The 19,296-nt window shown below is 41.0% G+C and overlaps 2 protein-coding genes across 2 annotated transcripts; both read right to left on the reverse strand.

Moving 5' to 3' along the window:
• Positions 1-3,617: 3,617 nt before the first annotated feature.
• Positions 3,618-4,690, reverse strand: LOC133798145 (uncharacterized). The gene has a single exon (XM_062236350.1). The coding sequence runs from the start codon at positions 4,543-4,545 to the stop codon at positions 3,802-3,804; it is 744 nt and encodes a 247-aa protein (XP_062092334.1). The 5' UTR covers positions 4,546-4,690; the 3' UTR covers positions 3,618-3,801.
• Positions 4,691-15,540: 10,850 nt separating this feature from the next.
• LOC133798146 (uncharacterized) lies at positions 15,541-16,650 on the reverse strand. The gene has a single exon (XM_062236351.1). It carries the CDS (start codon positions 16,466-16,468, stop codon positions 15,725-15,727), a length of 744 nt encoding a protein of 247 aa, XP_062092335.1. The 5' UTR covers positions 16,469-16,650; the 3' UTR covers positions 15,541-15,724.
• Between the last annotated feature and the right edge of the window lie 2,646 nt (positions 16,651-19,296).

A 19,296-nucleotide genomic window follows, 5' to 3' on the forward strand; every position in this document is an offset into this window, starting at 1 on the left:
AAAGCACGAGACATCGATAAAGGATTAACACGAAATAAGTTTTTAAAATTAATGTCCTGGATACAACCAGGTCCTAAGACTTAGAAGTTGGTTCAAATTGATTAACAGATGTTTTTCCCAAAAAGCATGAAATGTCAATCATAACACCAAGAGAAACTAAGTTCTCACCAAATGCATTAAAGAGGAGTAACAATAAGTTCAAACCAAATATATATAGATCGATTAAAATAAATCTAAGGAAATCAATTGTCTCGAGGATAAAAAAACCTCGTAATGTAAAGTTACAAATAAAATAACAAGAGAAAAGGAGCAAAAAATCCTAAGCCCCGCCAGGCCGCTCCGACAAAGTCACCCCCTCAGCGTCCTGCTCGGTTGCAGTGGAAGTCTCCCCGGTCTCAGAGGGCGCCTCTTGTTGAAGGTGAGCTTTGAACTTCTCCAAAAAGGACTCCCACACCTCCGGCCCCAGGAAGGAAAAGTCACCATCCTGGTTGAAGGCCCAGCAATGATACAGCACGACCTCCATGGAGGAGCTGGAAGATGCCCTCTCCGCCACAAGGGCGGCCTTAGCCTCTTCAAGTTTGACCTTCGCGACGTCCAGAGCGACCTTGGTAGCCTCAGCCTCCAGCAGCTTGGCCCGGGATGCCTCTAGGTCAGCCTGCGCTGCAACCAAGGCGGCCTGCGCGACCTTCTCGCTTTCCCGGGCAGTCACCAGGGCAGCTTTGGCAACCTGCTCCTGTTGTTGAGCGGAAGCGAGGGTGGCCTGGGCAGCCTGGTGCTCGCCCCTGATCTTGTCAATCCTGGCCCTGGACCGAGATATGCTTCGATGGAAAGCCAAAGGCGCCTGCAAGATAAAAAGATAATAAGGCAAGTGCTTTAGAAAAAGCAAAGAGAACTAGTGGTAAAGAAAACTTATCATGAGGGTCATCAACAGTGAAGACTCCATCACATTCTCGGGGCTCCTCGTCTCGATCTCCCGCAAGTCCCTCGGGGTGGTGTTGTAGCAGTGGTCCACCATGTAGGTCGCAGTTTTGTAAACCGTCCCCCGAAAGGCCTTGGGGATTTTCGCCAAGGCCTGAGGGTTAACCGGGACGCGCACGGCGGGAGTCGGAGCTGGCAAGGTTCCGGTCGGTACCTCCTGTTCCCGGGTAGGGACAGGAGGTCGCGTAGGAGGTGGAGCCATCTTCTCTACTGCAGGAGGGGGTGGAGGCACCTTCTCTATGGCGGAAGGACCCTGGCTTTTCCCCTTGGCAGGAGACTTGGAGGAAGTCCCAGGAGTTTTCTTGGCTAGCCGGAGCCTCTTCACCAAGGGCCCGGACGACCCTGAGGAAGGATTTCCCCCTTGGAACATAGAGCGCAGAACGTTGTCCCCGGGCTACGACATCTCCTCGCCTGAAACAAATCGTCAGTATGCATGTAAAAATATTTGATTGCAAAACAAAAAATCTAATGTATTGAAAAAGGTCCTACCGTCCGAGCTAGAGGAGGAATCTATTGTCAAGACCTCCGGCCCTGGAGCTTCTACGGGGGAGTCTAAGAAAATGACTTCACGAATGAGAGGAGGCTCTGGGTCTGGATCCGCCTCAGGACTGGACTCCTCTACATACTTCCTAAGCCTCGGAGCTACTACACCCTCCAGAAGGGAGGGCCACGACCTAAGGTTGGTCCCGTACTCCTCAAAAGAGGCCGACCTAAAGGCCAGGGTATTATCTACTACTACAGTGCCCCTAGGGCGACCCATGTCATGATGCAACACTAGCTGGTCAACACACTGGAGTAAAGTGATGTTACGATCTGGGTCGGTTCGATGGCGGTGAACGAGTTGGCTGGGGTTAAACCTAGCAAGCCGTAGGTCTGCGGCGGCCCTGTCTAAATCCCTAAACAAGTAAGGGTTACCTTGGCTGGAGGGGCCGGCTGCTGCCCCGGACTGGGTTCGCTCCGCGTTGGCCTCTTGGGAGACCTCTAGAGCCCGCTTCCGGCACACAAGGGGCACCTCATCTTCCTCGTCCTCATCGTCATTCGCGGCCTCCTCCTCGGGGATGGGCACCATCTCGCAAGCTGCGGGGATGATCCGCGGCCTCCTCAAGGCCAGAGTCTGGCCCGAAGAAATTAACTTGCACGCCAACATCGTCTCATCAGACACGAGCTGGCGGTAGTCTTTTTCACTTAGGGGAAGCCCCGCCAAGGTTTCGTATTGACCCCCGAGGGTCACCGATTTAGTTGTCCTCGCAAAAATAGTTGCACGATAGTACTCAAGTCAATAATGTATGGAAAGAAACTAATCAGCGACGATCTTGCAAGCTGAGGTTAGAAAGAACTTACGAGGATGGTTGAAGTAATGGTATTCGCAGTTGCGGAACCCCGTCGACATGAAAAATTGATCCTTGAATTCATTGGGGTGGCTGGGCAGCTCGATGACTGGGGCAGAGTTAGGAAAACGGGTCAAGTAGTAGAACCCGTCACCTCGCTCCCGTTGATCCGAGCTGGCTTTGAGGCAGAAAAAGTAGAGGATGTTCGCCGGTGTAGGGACCTCCCATTCCTGCTTCAGGAACAGGTACTTCAACCCCGCTAACAGACGGTAGGAGTTAGGGGAGAGTTGAAAGGGGGCCAGCTTCACGAAGTCTAGGAAATCCGTGAAGTACTGGTCCAAGGGAAGAAAGGCCCCGGCCTTGAGGTGTTCGTCGCTCCAGGCCGCGAACTCCTCATTGAGCGGTGCGCAGCTCCGCTCGCCCTCAAGGGGAGGAAGGGCGACCAGAGCACCCTTCCTTATCTCGATGTTGTGGGAAAGCATGATCTTATTGACTTTCCCTTGGGTCGTAACCTTCGAGGCAATCTTCTCAGCCTCGAAGAAGGCGTCAGGTCCCACCTCGACCTCCTTCTCCACGGTGGGACCGAAGTGGGGGATGGGGGAGTCTGTTGCCACCTCTTTCCCCTTGCTGGCCTACTGGGATGATGAGCTGGTGGCACTCTTCTTTGGCATACTCTTCCTGGGTCCCATCTGGTCGCCTAACGAACAAAGATGAAGAAAGTTTAGAAAATGCGACCTAAGCATAAGAAAGAATCTAGTGCGAAGAATGGTTTCCTTTACACGGGCTGAGGTAATCTCAGCCCGCGGCGAGTGAGACCACGCGGTTTTATGAACACGCGCCTATGCTCCCAACGGGTCCCCGATTGCTCGGGATCCGTGTGTCAGGAGGGTCAGGATAATGTTTGTCTTGGAGGGAAAGTTTCAGAAGGCAAAACAGCCTGGAAAGCGTGGCCCCTAAGAGACCCGGCTTTTGCACCCCAGAAACTTGTTGACTTCCCCTCTCCAAACAGGCATTCAAAAAGATTACCCAGAAAAATCACCCCATAATTTTGTCCTATGCGTCATGTTCCTAAGCATTCTCTTTCCTATGGTCGATACCCCTAGGATAAAAACATATGCACAAAATACCAGCCAAAAAGAAAACCAACCTACAGTATGCGGCTAAGAAAGGAGTTTACCCAAGCAAAGAAAAACAAAATTGTTATCAAGAATTGAATATAATTGTATGAAATAAAATATGTTTGTAAAGCTGAAATAAAATATATTTCCTGGTTATATTTTCTTAATTTTATTTAATAAAAAGTAAAAATAATGAATCATGAATCATAGTGGTAATGTTGTATTTGAAGTTGAAATTCCATACAGTTGTGGAGTAATATTTGGTTTAAATGTTGAATTATATTTACAAAAATGTTTTAATTAAGAACGAATCTGAAATCAACAATTGAGTTGAAACTTCGGACGTAGATCTTGATCTTGGGATGGGGCTGGGGCTGCTACAACCAACAATTCCTCAGTTGAGACTCCGCCGTTTCCCTAAAGCTATTCACCCGAACCAAACAAAAATGAGTGCATCCAAACCCGAGTCCGCAATCCAATCCTGCCCCGGCCGTACTAGTCTTGAGCAAATAACACGCTGGAGGACACTCTACCCCTTTCCCTTGTATGACCACCCCCCACGCCCTCGTCATCCCTTCCAAGCTGTCGTTTTCCTCCTCTTCATGTCGTTCGGAGTCATCCCCAAGCTCTTCCACGAATATCAGGCCTTCCGGTAATGGCGCATCTCCGGCTTCCCACTTATCCTTCGCCACCGCCCAATCCCCCGCTGACGCCGCCTTCTCCATCACCATCTTTGACTCAACGCCATCGTTCTCAGTCTCCTTCTCCTTATTGTAGACGTGGAGCATCAACGGCGCTTCTCGAAGGTTCTTCACAATCTCAACCACCGAATCTCTCATCCACTCATCTAGTTTCTCGTACGCCACCGCTTCCGTACCGGAGCAATTCCACCCGCTCTCTATTCCCACCGACTGTGGATGACAAGTCACCGGATGAGTCGAACGATTCTTCTCCAATGACGTCGTCGTGGCTATTAATTTTTTCCCGGTTATACCCCTGGCGTGGTTCCGAATCGCCAAAGAACACGGCCGATCATTCCGATTGGACTGAATCTCAAACAAACCAAACTTTTGATCTAGGAGACTGCGATTGCCTCCGCAACGGGTTGCCGCCGACGCCATCTGTCGATGATCAGAATTTGATGCTTTCTTGATAAATATTATTATACGAAGATATGGAGTAGAAGTAAAGAATAGAGAGAATTTTGGTGTTACTAAAGGAAAGCGTGTTGTTTCTACAGCCTTTCTATAAAGGTTTCTGTCCAATGAGAAACAAGATTATATATAACTTTTAAATAAAAACTCAAAAGTCAGAAATTTGCGGTTGACGAAAGTCGGTCCCTGGCGATTGGAAGTTGGTGAAAATAAAGGCTTGTGGAAACACGTGGAAAGTGTATGTCATTCGAACGCTGCCACTGCCTAAACCTCAGCTCTGGGTGAAGCTTCACCAACGAATGGAGCACCCTTTCACGTATAAGCACAGCAATCTGCCACGTCAACTTAAAAAGTTGAAAATTCAATAATAGATTTGGCACACTTTTTACATGTCAATTATTATTGTATTTATTATAAGAGTAAAACTGCCATATGTAAGTCAACAATAATTAGATAAAATTTATTCTACAAAAAAAAGAAATGAAGTGAAAGCAAATAATATCAAAATAACTCACACACAATATTTATTATGAGTTCTTCCAATATATATTAATTTTTTTTCTCTCTCTACAACTTCCAATCCTATAGACTATTTCTAATAGGATTTGATTATCTATGTCTTCACATATTAGGATTCGATACAACTGCCACGTAATCTGCCAACTCTCATTCCCTTTTAATTTTTTTTTGACAAGTAATTCCGTTTTAATTTTTCCTTTTAAAAATTAAATTATAAATAAAACTTGATTGATATTCCAAATTCAAAATATGATAATTCCTTATATTTTTATCTTTAAAACTGAAATACAAATATTTGAACTTTCCTATCATAAGATTAATTAATTTTAACCTTTTGTTTTTGGGGTCGGTGATATAAGTTAGCAAACTTTTTTTTTTTAAGAAAATAATAGTTAACCACTTTAATTTAAAAACAACATTTTGTTTATCTACATATATAAGATGACCTAGCGAGAGCCACGTGTTAAGAATTTAGTTTGGGTTTCACTAGTGACAGAAGCATGAGATAATAGCCTATGGTTGCGAAAGAGGCACGAGGTCCATGACATGCAGAACGTGTCCTAATGAATTTGTGCACGAGATTCGCACGCGAGGTTCGTCAAAACACATACGTTGTAATCCCATTTTAATCGTAACCGTTGATAGTAATGACTTTGTAAATCAACGATTCAAAAGTTTTCTAATCTATAGTAGTCAATTTCGAGAAGCGCCTTCCGTTAATCAATTATCAGTGAAAAAATAAAAGGTCGGTCCCCTTTGGCGATTGAAAGTTGGTGAAAATACAAGGCTTGTGGAAACACGTGGAAAGTGTATGCCATTCGAACGCTGCCACGACCTAAACCTAAGCTTTGGGTAAAGCTTCACCAATGAATGGAGCACCCTTTGACATATCAGCATAGCAATCTGCCACATCAACTTAAAAAGTTGGGTAAATACAATTTTATCAATTAAAAATTCAGTAATAGATTTGGCGAGCTCGCACTTTTTCCATGTCAATTATCATTGTATTTATTATAAGAGTAACACAATAAATATGCCATATTTAAGTCAACCATAACTAGATGAAGTTTATTCTAAAAAAAATAGATGAAGTAAAAGTAAATAATATCAAAACAACTCAAACACAAATTTATTAAGGGTTCTTCCATAATATATATATATATATATTTTCTCTCCATACTCATTTCTAAATAAATTCTTTAAAAAAATCGCATATTTTTTAAATACTAGATCAAACACACAATGCACATTTATTTAGCTTTTTTTTTAAAAAAATATTAATTTAGGTTTATTATGTTTTACATTTGTCATATAAATTTTAAATAAATAAACAATGTCATACATTATAAAAAAAAAAATACATAAACATATTTTTAAACCAATAAACCAAAACATTACTTTAGTTTTTTTAAAAAATAATATGATAATTTTTTAATTCATAAATTTCTCTACTATCTATTGAAGGCACAAAACATTCGGCCATGACATTCTTCAAAACACATCTCTGTAATTAGAGAAGAAACTTGTTTATTTTTCATAGTACAGGGATGTTATTATATTTTTTATGTAGTTACATAATCACATTTTTTGTACACATGACACATATATATAATGTATTTATGTATTTTTTATTATTTATTAGGACTTGGATTCCAAACCGCATTGTACTTTGGCGGAATGTGTAACACCCATGTATTTTAATTAAAAAAATGGGCTAGTCTGACATTGGGCTGACTTGGTGGTACAAGGGTGTGTACTTCTGTGAATCAGGTATGTTGGCCCACACAATAAAAAAACTGAAGAAACAACTTGTTGTAGTCGGTTTTTGTTAATGGATTCTATATTTTAGAATAACAAATTACATGATAATGAGGAGGAGGGTATTTGTAATGTCTCAAATTCCCTAATGTGGCTTAGTGCCTGGATTAGGGGGCCAGGAGGGCCATAATTGATTTAATATGCGATTATGTAAGTTATATTATTATATGATGATGATTGCATGTATGTGAGTCTATTTCTTATTAGAATGGAATTTTCATAATTTTGGCCCATTGATGGCATAATTGTATATTTATGTGCATGCATGTGATATATGGGTGAGACCACATTATTATGTGGATATGTTTGAGCTATTCGACATGAGACGATCCTAGGAAGCAAATTAGCAGTTTGGTCATAATGGGGTCAATTATCGGGATATTGGGTAATGAGAATGATTATTTGATGATAAATTGAGAGTTAGTGAGATCAAGAGGGAATTATGAGAATTTTGACTATTTACTCTCGCGGCGTTTTTGGGGTCGTAAAAATTACGTTTTTACGGTCAAACATTTTTTTTTCTTTTTAATTTTACAGTTTTAAGATTTTTTTTACATTTTTACAGGTTTGTTTTTGTTATCACCTGTTTCCTGTCGTGGGCCCGGGACCGCGATCCAGGCCCGCTAGCTGGCCAATTAAGGTTGGGCCCAGTCTGGGCCCATTGGCAAGGAGTACGATGGATATCGACAGCCCAATTCTGGGTTAGGCCCGGAAGGCGCCCGGGGGAGTATTGTCCGGGACGGTCATCTGGGAGACGGTACAACTGGCTGGGGGTAATAGTCGGGATCGGTACGAACGGTCCCGAAGCCTGGTAACGATCCAGGCTCCTGGTGGATGATCCGGGCTTGCGGTCAACAGAGAGGGACATAGGTAAATAAACCCGGGTCGGGTCCCCAGGGTTGGCAGGGTAAAGCATCCGTGAGCCTAACTTCGCCCCATGAAGCGTGGGAATTGTCCCCACGTTTCACTTGCGAAAAAGGCCACCTCGGGATTGTATGCCGCTGGTTCAGACCTGTGCCGCCACTGATCTAACCGATCTTGTCCCCTAAATCTGTCTCGTAACTCGAGATGCCCAGACCAAAAACTCCAATTTGTCGGATGATAGATACGGTTTGGGCTAGCCCAATGGGCTCAAGTTAATGTTTTTCTTTTATGTGTGTTAATTCTTCTGTATTGGGCTTCCAATAGAGAAGCCAGTGGTATTTATACCTTTATTGGGCCCGGGTCAGCCCGGCCCACGCCCAATGCACCTGTGAACCTATAAATACATGTAACAGAGCATTGGAGAAAGGGACATTTGGGAGCATGTATACAGTTACACTGCTAAAACTAAGAGAAAATTCCATTGTTATAGATTCTCTAAGTTGTAACACCCTGGATAACCAAGACCGTTACACTGTGTGTTTAAAACAGTGCAAGACTTGTTAATCAAGTCGTTTAAACAAAATGTGAATTCAACGTCATCAACGGATTAGGAATAAAAGATTTTGGACACAAACATGCTATTTTCATTAAAAATGACAGTTTAATACATGGAAATTCAAAACAGGGTTTAAACGACTTAGTTACAGCAAATTCCAAGAGTTACAAATAATTCAAGCCACTCTAATGGCAAAATATACATTTTAGGTTTCCCTCCCTGTATAATTCCTCGACCGTGGCGGCCGAGCAGCTGACAATGTACACCTCGCCCCCAGAGCTCTCCAATTCATGGTTGACTTAGCCTACCCTTGCCTTTACCTGCACCACGTAGCACCCGTGAGCCGAGGCCCAGCAAGAAAGCATGATATCATAGCAAGATCAACATTATTAATCAAATATTCCACAATGCACAACCAGGAATTCAGTAATTAAGAACATTTATCCAATCAGTGATAACACTCAGCAGATTAACAGTTTATCATCTAGACAGTCAACCAATCATATCCATAACACAATATTCACGTTCATAATCAACAGTTTATCACATCCATCAAATAATATTCAGGGTCGGCGCCCTTAGGTCGCACCCTTTATTTAACACACTGTCTTCGGCTCACTTGGACCGCCCCCAGTGTAATACTCACTGACTTCGGTCAGCTTAATTGAGCTCAGTGATAAATAAGCTGCCTCAGCTACCAGTGGCCGAGCCGCGCCCTGTGCGCAAATATTGATTCCGACACCCTTAGGTCGGTTATCGCATGTCCCATGGCATAATACCACCTCATGACATGATATACAAATATAGGGAGCTCTTAGTCCCATCATGTTCACATGGTTAATCACATTCACATAATAATGCATACAAACATAGGGAAGACTTAGTCCCAACCTAACCACATAATCAGGTGCAACTTTCTTACCTTTATATCTCGCTAGCTCGTTCAATTGATCCTCAAGCACGATCCCGTCTGAACCTTAGCGCGTACCTAGTCACAACCATAGATCAGAATCACCACCAAACTTCAAATCCAAAACCTAGCCTCGGGACCAATCCCGAGCCCCCTGGAAGCCCTAATTCCACCAAACAAGGTGGTGGAATCAAACCCCGAGCCTCCAGGCAGAAACCCTAAGGAAAAACTCAAAAACCCCTTTCTGGAGACAGAGTAGCGCTACAGTGCTCTAAGGAGGGCGCTATAGCGCTACCAACAGAACCAAAACGCCCAGGAAGCCCTAGCATAGCACTGTAGCGCCCAAAGGCTAGCGCTAGTCACAGACCAGCAGCACTCTGTTTTCCCCTCTTCGACTTTCCTCGAACCAAAACCCCTTAGAACCCTTCCAACCCTCAATTACACACCAAATTGAGTCGACCATCACCTACATCTCACCCCATACAACTCAATACACACAAGACTTAACCTCATGCATCATCAAACTAGAAAAAAAAAACATTGAACCCAAGAACTGAAAGATTCAACCAGAAACTCAGATACTTAGAATATCAAAGCCAGAACTTGTTACCTTCTATGGAGGATTTCTGTAACACCCCAAGTTGCTAATAAGGTTTAGGACCTTGATTAGCGTGCCTAGAGGTCAATAAGTGAATTAATATGATAATATATGAATTTAAATGAATATGTGATTAGAATGCATGTTTAGGTGGTATAAATATGTATGTGGGCCCCGTTTGCATGATAGGGGTAAATTGGTAATTTTAGCCTGTTGAGGGCATAAATGTGATAATTGTATTATGTGGTTTGTACCATGTGGGTGTGGTGATATTAATGTTATGCACGTGCTGAGACGGTCCTAGAGAGCTAGATAACTCAAAAGTCACAACGAGATTTTATACCCGGCTCAGGGGGAGCCTAGGGGTACTTTGGGGAATTTTGTGAGTTGAGTTGAGGATTTGTGGTTAATGGTTATTGGTGATTGAGTAACCTGGGTAACCATTAGCAACTGCTGGGAGTAACAAGTTTAGGTGGAAGAAATGGTAGAATTGTAATATAGGGGAAAGGACAAGAGTGCCCTTGAGGTTTAGTTAGGAGAGGATAACTATGGGAGGATAGGATAGTAATTTAGTAAGGTAAAGAACCTTCAGCTGAGGGAAAATAGTCATCCACATTTTACACTTAGGCATTATCTTGTTCTTGTTGAAATTGAAAGGAAACCTAGAGGAGGAAAGGGAAAACCAAGGGCAAACCTCTTGGGATCAAGAAGAGAACTTAAGCTAAGGGAACTTGGAGGATTACTCAGTGAATTGAGGTAAGTAAAATTCTGTGTATGTGTTGTGGGATTAAGCTAAGAGTATCATGGAATTGGAACTGAGTTATGTGCTTTGCTTGGAACTTTTGGGATAAATTGAGGTTAGGTTCAGCAGGAGGTTGTGGTTTAAGCTTGGGACTTGATTGGGAAGAGCAGCTCAAAATTGAACTCTTGATTGAGGTAGGGATTTTAAATATGTTTGAATTTTCATATCTAATAAGGTTTAGGAATTTGGAGGTCTGATTTACATCCTACTCAAATTCTGGTTTGAGTTTGGAGAGCTAATGTTAAATTTCTGAAATCTTAAACTCAAGTGTGGATTTTGAGTGTAAGTGAGTAAGTGAGCTTGTTGTTGAGGTTTATAGTTTGTTAAACAGTTTGTTTGGGGTTTTAAACTGATTTTGGGGTTTGGGTATATGTTGGGAGTGTTTTGGCTCGGGGAAAACGCAGAGGAAAAAACCCAGATTTCTGGGTTCGCGAAGGAGCGCTGCGGCTCTGTTCTTGGGCGCCGCGGCGCGAGGCTGCTTCAGGACAGGGGAAGGCTCTCTGACTTACTGGGCGTCGCAGCCCTCTAGGGCAGCGCCGCGGCGCTAGGCCATTTTCAGAACATGGAATTTTGCAATTTTGAGCTTTTGCTCTGGGGGTTCGGGGGATGTTTCCGATGTATTGTTTTAGGAATTTGGGGATTCCGAGAGTGTGGGATTGGCCCCGGGAAGTGGTTTTGGATTGGTTAGCATTAAAGGGTGTTTATATGTTTTGTGACTAGGTCTTTGGAGAGACTCGGGTTAGAGGACCGTGCTCGCGGCCTTGGTGCATCGGAAAGCTCGGGATACAGGTAAGAAAACTGTAGCACCCGTAGAGCAGGGCTTGGGCCCATGGTTTTGTTGCAGGGCGCGACCCTAGATTGTATTATTGCTAGGATGTAGCATTAAATGCATGATTATATATTTGATTGTTATTTGAGAATGCTAAACGTGGTAATAGCAGGGTGAACGGCAAAGGGGCCGAGAACGGCAAGGGGCCGGGAACGGCGAAGGCCGAGAACGGCAGTGGGGCCGGGAATACCACTTAGCACATGGAGTGCTCGTGGTTAGGGTGAGACCCCAATGGATACATGGGATATCCTTACGGTGTAGACCGAGATCCAAGGCTTTGGTAACACGTCTGGGACGGCATGGCCGTGTATGTGTTTAAATCTTATGGACTGTCTGGTTAAATATGAGTTATTTGCTATAGTGATTGTATGATATGCATATGTTATGTGCTGTATGAGTTTTCTTGCTGGGCTTCGGCTCACGGGTGCTCTGTGTTGCAGGTAAGGGCAAAGAGAAAGTCAACCAGCCATGAGTACGGAGAGCGTGGGGGCGGCGCGTACATGTTTGGCCTGCCCGACTGCTTTGGTTGGGGATATTTTTGAGAAATGGCTGTACAAACCCTAGTTTTGATGGTTAATTACTTATAAACTTGTTTTGAGTTGTAAATATTTTATAAACCGAGTTCTGGGATCCCGAATGTTAAACTCTTAAACTTTTAATGAAATAGAGTACTTTTTAAAGATTACAGCCTAGACTTCTATTTAATCACACTTTTGTTCTAAAAACTGTTGGAAAAACTCATTGCAGGATCTTTATTTATTTTCATGCAATTTACATATTATCAAACAAACATGCAAATTCCTAGAACATGCTCCTATGAAATTGATACAAATATAAAGTAAAGTAAAAACTTACATTATGCAGTGGAACTGGAACAACTCCATCCTTCAATCTCTCTAACCCTTTATTCCTTTCTGTAGCAGAGTATTATCAAGAGATTGAACAAGATCAGCAACACAGTTTTCCTCACCAAGCCTTTGATCAACCTAGAACTAGTGTGGGCTGGTTCTCAACACATGAGATAGAGATCTAGAAAAGAAGAAGAGATTGTGGCTAAGAAAGGATTAGAGTGTCTAGGTTTTCACTTACCCAAATCAACTGAGACTGACTTGCTTTTACCTGAAAACCCTAGATATCATATTCCTTATATAGGCAACTTAATGAGATTTATTTAAATTTAAATTAATTAAAAATAATAAACAAAAATAAAAGCCTTGGGCTGCCATAAATGGACTTGGGCTCAATCTCTTTGTTTTTTAAGTAATTAATTAAATCATTATTCAAATTAACTAATTATAATTTGAAACTTGATTTAATATTATTTATTTATATTGATACCAATTTATCAATATTAATAAATTTACCCAAAGATTCTATTTTATTCTCTAAATCTCATATCTCTGTAAATTTTCCAAAATTGACCTAGTCAACTTTAAAAATCCTAATTGATAATTAAATTAATTAATTGAGAAATTATAGATGATTTACTCAAAGCTGATGCAGGGACCATGGATCTATGAAATCAAGCTCCAACAAGTTACCGTTAATTTATTTACGAATAATTTTACTACCTTATTAATTCCTCGTGACTCCACTATAGACTCGGAATTGAACTCTTAAATTCATAGAACGTATTTTTCAAAACCATAAATACGTTATCCATTGTTATAACCATTACAATCAGTCAATCCTCTATCGATGACTTACTAACGAGCTGGGTGCAAATTACTGTTTTACCCCTCATCAGTATTTTATCCTTAACTCCCACTAAGTTCCTTATAAATGATATTTTCGTGAACTTAATCACAGAAATGAGATCTCAATCATTTAACCTTTTGAACAAAGCAATTAAGGAAATCATCTTTTCACTTCTCATACAGAAGTTATAGATTTCGTATCTATGAATAATACTTCCACTCAATTACACTAATAAATCTCCAAGATGCAAGTATGGGCTAGACCGTAGGGTAAGCTGGTAATGAACAAGTCAAAAGATTTAAATAACATAATTAGCAGAATATTATCACTCAGAATTAAGATCGACTTAATATATGGTCAACGTTGTGACATTGATTAGATTTGATAACAACGATACTTATTTATCAATCAATAATCAATATCGGTCCTAGTCCGATGTAACTAAATACATCCGATCTTATCTACTTGGTCGATGCCTTGGACAAGACATCACACCCTGAATGTGTAAGTAGATCATATCGTAGATTGCCTAATCAGTGAAAATCCAATGCACTGATCTAATCTTAGGACTCGTTCTTTTGAACATATAATTACAACTATAATCCACTGTGACCTAGTCACTATAATTGTAATTATCCATATGTTCGGGATTTTATAAATGTTTGTATTATTTCAATAATTATGTAATAAAACAAGCAAGCAACACGGTTGTCAAACTAAATGATTTACACTACTTTTATTGATAATATGAAATCGTGCTACATGTCCAACATGGTTTTATAAGGGCATAAAACCCAACAAAAACCTCGTTCAGCGAGTTGATTGCACATTTTAAACCCACATAGTAACGGCTCTAAGGTAGTAGGGCGTTACAATTTCGACCTTAGTTTATCCCTAGCATCCAACCAGCCTCAAGCCCTTCAACTCCTCAGGTTCACATCCCTTTATTCCATCCAAAACTCAAACTTAGAAACCATCTCATTGAAACCCAGAAAAACACATCAGGAAACCTTAAAACTTACCTCAATTGACTGGCTAAACCCTGCTAGTTCTTCTAGCTTCACCAAGGTCCTTAGCCCTAAGCTCCATCCTGAGCTTACTCTGGAATTCCAGCTCCAAAACTCACAAAGAATGGTGAAGAGATGACCCAGCCGAATGAGAGAGAAAATTCTAAGTGTCCTGTTTTTCTTTCTTTCCTTCTTCTTTTCTTTTCCTTAAGCATAATAAAGTAGAATATAGCCTATCCTTTAGTAAGCCAAATGACCACCTTGCCCTCCCAATAATAACTAAACCTTTAAATCATCCTAGGGGCATTTTAGTCATTACTCCCAATTCTCACTAATTTCGTTAATGTCTTTAATATTTACCGCTTACTTTCCAATACCCAACTAATCACCAATTATATTTCTCAATATCAAATCGTCTCCAATATATTCTCCAAATTCCCAGATACATCCCCGCTGTGACTTTCCCCCTAAACTGCTTGTTAGGATCGCCCCGAGCCTCAAGCTGCAAACATACCCACATAATAATGTGGTCTCAACATTAGCCTACCAATATACACACAAGTATGCAATTACGCTCTCAATGAGCCAAATTACCAAAATACCCTCACAACAGAGTATATAACCCCATGCATGCCTTTATCATCACATAATAATATGACCCACATAATCATGCATATAATCATATAATAGCACAATAAATCAATTATGGCCCTCCCGGCCTCCTAATCAAGGTCTTAAACCTTATTAGGAAATTTGGGTCGTTACATAAGCTCTAATAGAACAGTCTCGTGGACTAAGGCTTATTAACGTCCCAACCATATAAAAATCTTGCTTACAACTTCTAAACCCTTTCTCTTGAATCTCTTTTATCTTTTATTATTATAGTTTCCGAAAAACTCGGTAAACAATTTTTTTTATTCTTTTTTTTATGTTATTTTCAAATTTTCTTCAAGTTATTTTTGTGTTTGCACGTTGTTTTTAGGATTTTTTTTTTATTCTAATGTGTAATTTGTGATGAGTTTAAATATACTTGGATGATTGTGTGCTGTGACTTAGTTTAGTTTGAGTGAGGAAGATAATGAACAGTGAAATAAGTTGTGTTTTAATTTTTATAATTTTTAAAAAAAATATAACTTACCAATTTAAACATGCCATAAGATAATTTTTTTCAAATTAATTTTAAATATTTAATTAATAACCGAGGACACTTTATGCATATTGAAAAATTTGTTACATGACAAAAAAAAATGTTATCAAGAATTGAATATAATTGTATGAAATAAAATATGTTTGTAAAGCTGAGATAAAATATATTTCCTAGTTATATTTTCTTAATTTTATTTAATAAAAAGTAAAAATAATGAATCATGAATCATAGTGGTAATGTTGTATTTGAAGTTGAAATTCCATACAGTTGTGGAGTAATATTTGGTTTAAATGTTGAATTATCTTTACATAAATGTTTTAATTAAGAACGAATCTGAAATCAACAATTGAGTTGAAACTTCGGACGTAGATCTTGATCTTGGGCTGGGGCTGGGGCTGCTACAACCAACAATTCCTCAGTTGAGACTCCGCCGTTTCCCTGAAGCTATTCACCCGAACCAAACAAAAATGAGTGCATCCGAACCCGAGTCCGCAACCCGATCCTGCCCCGGCCGTACTAGTCTTGAGCAAATAACACGCTGGAGGACACTCTACCCCTTTCCCTTGTATGACCACCCCCCACGCCCTCGTCATCCCTTCCAAGCTGTCGTTTTCCTCCTCTTCATGTCGTTCGGAGTCATCCCCAAGCTCTTCCACGAATATCAGGCCTTCCGGTAATGGCGCATCTCCGGCTTCCCACTTATCCTTCGCCACCGCCCAATCCCCCGCTGACGCCGCCTTCTCCATTACCATCTTTGACTCAACGCCATCGTTCTCAGTCTCCTTCTCCTTATTGTAGACGTGGAGCATCAACGGCGCTTCTCGAAGGTTCTTCACAATCTCAACAACCGAATCTCTCATCCACTCATCTAGTTTCTCGTACGCCACCGCTTCCGTATCGGAGCGATTCCACCCGCTCTCTATTCCCACCGACTGCGGATGACAAGTCACCGGCTGAGTCGCACGATTCTTCTCCAATGACGTCGTCGCGGCTGTTAATTTTTTCCCGGTTATACCCCTGGCGTGGTTCCGAATCGCCAAAGAACACGGCCGATCATTCCGATTGGTCTGAATCTCAAACAAACCAAACTTTTGATCTAGGAGACTGCGATTGCCTCCGCAACGGGTTGCCGCCGACGCCATCTGTCGATGATCAGACGGCGGAGCAAGAAATCGGATTGGATCAAATGTCGTCGGAATTTGATGCTTTCTTGATAAATATTATTATACGAAGATATGGAGTAGAAGTAAAGAATAGAGAGAATTTTGGTATTACTAAAGGAAAGCGTGTTGTTTTCTACTCCCTCTCTATAAAGGTCTCTGTCCAATGAGAAACAAGATTATATATAACTTTTAAATAAAACCTCAAAAGTCAGAAATTTGCGGTTGACGAAAGTCGGTCCCTGGCGATTGGAAGCTGGTGAAAATAAAGGCTTGTGGAAACACGTGGAAAGTGTATGCCATTCGAACGCAGCCACGGCCTAAACCTCAGCTCTGGGTATAGCTTCACCAATGAATGGAGCACCCTTTGACATATCAGCACAGCAATCTGCCACATCAACTTGACACCCTTTGATAAATACAGTTTTATCAATTGAAAATTCAGTAATAGATTTGGCGCACTTTATCAACATGGCAATTATCATTATATTTATTATAAGAGTAACACAATAAATATGCCATATTTAAGTCAACAATAATTAGATAAAGTTTATTAAAAAAAATAGATGAAGTGAAAGCAAATAATATCAAAACAACACACACAAATCTATTATGAGTTCTTCCGTAATATATTCATTTTTTTTCTCTCCATACAACTTCCAATCCTATAGACTATTTCTAATAGGATTTGATTATCATTGTCTTTACATATTAAGATTCTGTATAACTACCACGTAATTTCCCTTTTAAAACTTAAATTATAAATAAAACTCCACTGATATTCCAAATTCAAAAGATGATAATTCTTGATATTTTTATCTTTAAAATTGAAATACAAATATTTAAAATTTCTTATCTGATAATAAGATTAATTAATTTTAACTTTTTTGTTTTTGGGGTCGGTGATATAAGTTAGCAAACTTTTTTTTTTAAGAAAATAATAGTTAACCACTTAAATTTAAAAACAACATTTTGTTTATCTGAGTCAGAAGTTAACTGAATGTGGTTGCAAGGAAATGATCGAGAGTGTTTGGAGAGAATGATTGTAACACAATGAAGAAAATGTGAAAATGAGGAGCTCAACCAACTCGGTGAGATACTCCTGAATATATATATATATATATAAATGAGTGTAAGAGAGTTAGTTACAGCAGAACAAATTAGCCAAGCTCATACGGAGCTGTTAGAAAACTGTTACAACAGTTTAACTAACTTGAGAATACTCTAACAGCTTATTTCTATCATCCCCCCTCAAGTTGCACGGGGAGCTCCTAAGTGACAACTTGTTACACAGAAAAGTAAAGGAGGAGATGGGAAGAGCTTTGGTCAGAATGTCTGCAGTTTGATTCGAAGAGTCCACGTATCGAATATCTAGATGCTTGGCTATCACTCGATCACGAACGAAGTGAATATCAATCTCGATATGCTTTGTACGGGCGTGGAAGACTGGGTTCGATGCAAGAGAGGCAGCACCTAAGTTGTCGCACCAAAGAATCGGACAATGAGCAACAGGAAGCTTGAGCTCAGTAAGAAGTGATTCAATCCACATTAGTTCAGCAGTAGCCAAGGCTAAAGCGCGATACTCAGACTCGGTACTCGACCGAGCAATGACTTGTTGCATCTTGGAGCTCCAGCTAATGAGGTTGCCTCCCAGAAAAATGCAATAGCCGGACGTAGATCGACGATCATCAACGTTACTTGCCCAGTCCGCATCAGTGAAGCCGTGAAGATCCAACTGAGATGAAGCTTTGAAATGAAGGCCAAGCGTAGGTGTGCCAAGGAGATAATGAAGGATACGTTTGCAAGCCATCCAATGCGTCGTGGTAGGAGCCTGAAGGTATTGACTGAGACGGTTCACGGCAAAGGAGATATCAGGCCTTGTCATTGTCAAATACTACAAAGCACCAATTACTTGACGATAGATTGTTGGATCGGCTAGTGGAGACCCCGTGGATGAGCTAAGTTTTATATCAGGAGACAGGGGCGTAGGCTGGGGTTTGGCCGCTGACATGTTGGTTTTGAGAAGTAGATCCCGAACGTACTTCTTTTGATCCAAGTAGATGCCAGAGGAATCCCGAGATACCTCGAAGCCAAGAAAATATTGAACATACCCCATTACCTTCAAGGCAAACTGGAGGTTTAACTCAACAATGAGGCGATGAATCAGTGCGGATTCGTCTCCTGTAATCAAGATATCATCGACGTATATGAGTAAGAAGATACATTTGCCATGCTTGTTAGAGAAAAATAAACTCGAATCAGACTTCGAGTGAGAGAAACCCCAGTGAATGAGAGACTGTTTCAACTTCTCGAACCAAGCCCGTGGAGCCTGACGAAGACCATACAATGCCTTATGCAGCTTACATACATGAGTAGGTATAGAAGTTGTATTACGCGAATAAAAAATACTGGAATATGGATATTCTTCCTCATTAAAAACAACACTACGAGCTGTATATACACGGCCAGAAGGGTGCAAGCATCTATATCCTTTTTGTGTTAGGCTATATCCAATAAACATACATTTTGAAGACCGAAAACTAACCTTATTAGATTGATACGGTCTAAGTAAAGGGAAGCAGGCACACCCAAATATCTTCAAGAGGTTGTAGTCTGGTTGTTGAGAAAATAACTTCTCATAAGGTGATATGAAATTTAACGTTGGAGTAGGCAATCTATTGATGAGGAATGAAGCAGAGACGAATGCTTCCCACCAAAAGGTTAGGGGCATGTTTGCTTGAGCCAACAATGTTAAGCCGAGGTCCACCACATGACGATGCTTTCTCTCCACCCTTCCTTATTGTTGATGG

This window comes from Humulus lupulus, chromosome 8, assembly GCF_963169125.1.
Source record: "Humulus lupulus chromosome 8, drHumLupu1.1, whole genome shotgun sequence".
NCBI lineage: Eukaryota > Viridiplantae > Streptophyta > Magnoliopsida > Rosales > Cannabaceae > Humulus > Humulus lupulus.

Coding starts and splice junctions, on each gene's coding strand:
- LOC133798146 (XM_062236351.1), bottom strand. CDS start 16,468: ATGGCGTCGGCGGCAACCCGTTGCGGAGGCAATCGCAGTCTCCTAGAT.
- LOC133798145 (XM_062236350.1), bottom strand. CDS start 4,545: ATGGCGTCGGCGGCAACCCGTTGCGGAGGCAATCGCAGTCTCCTAGAT.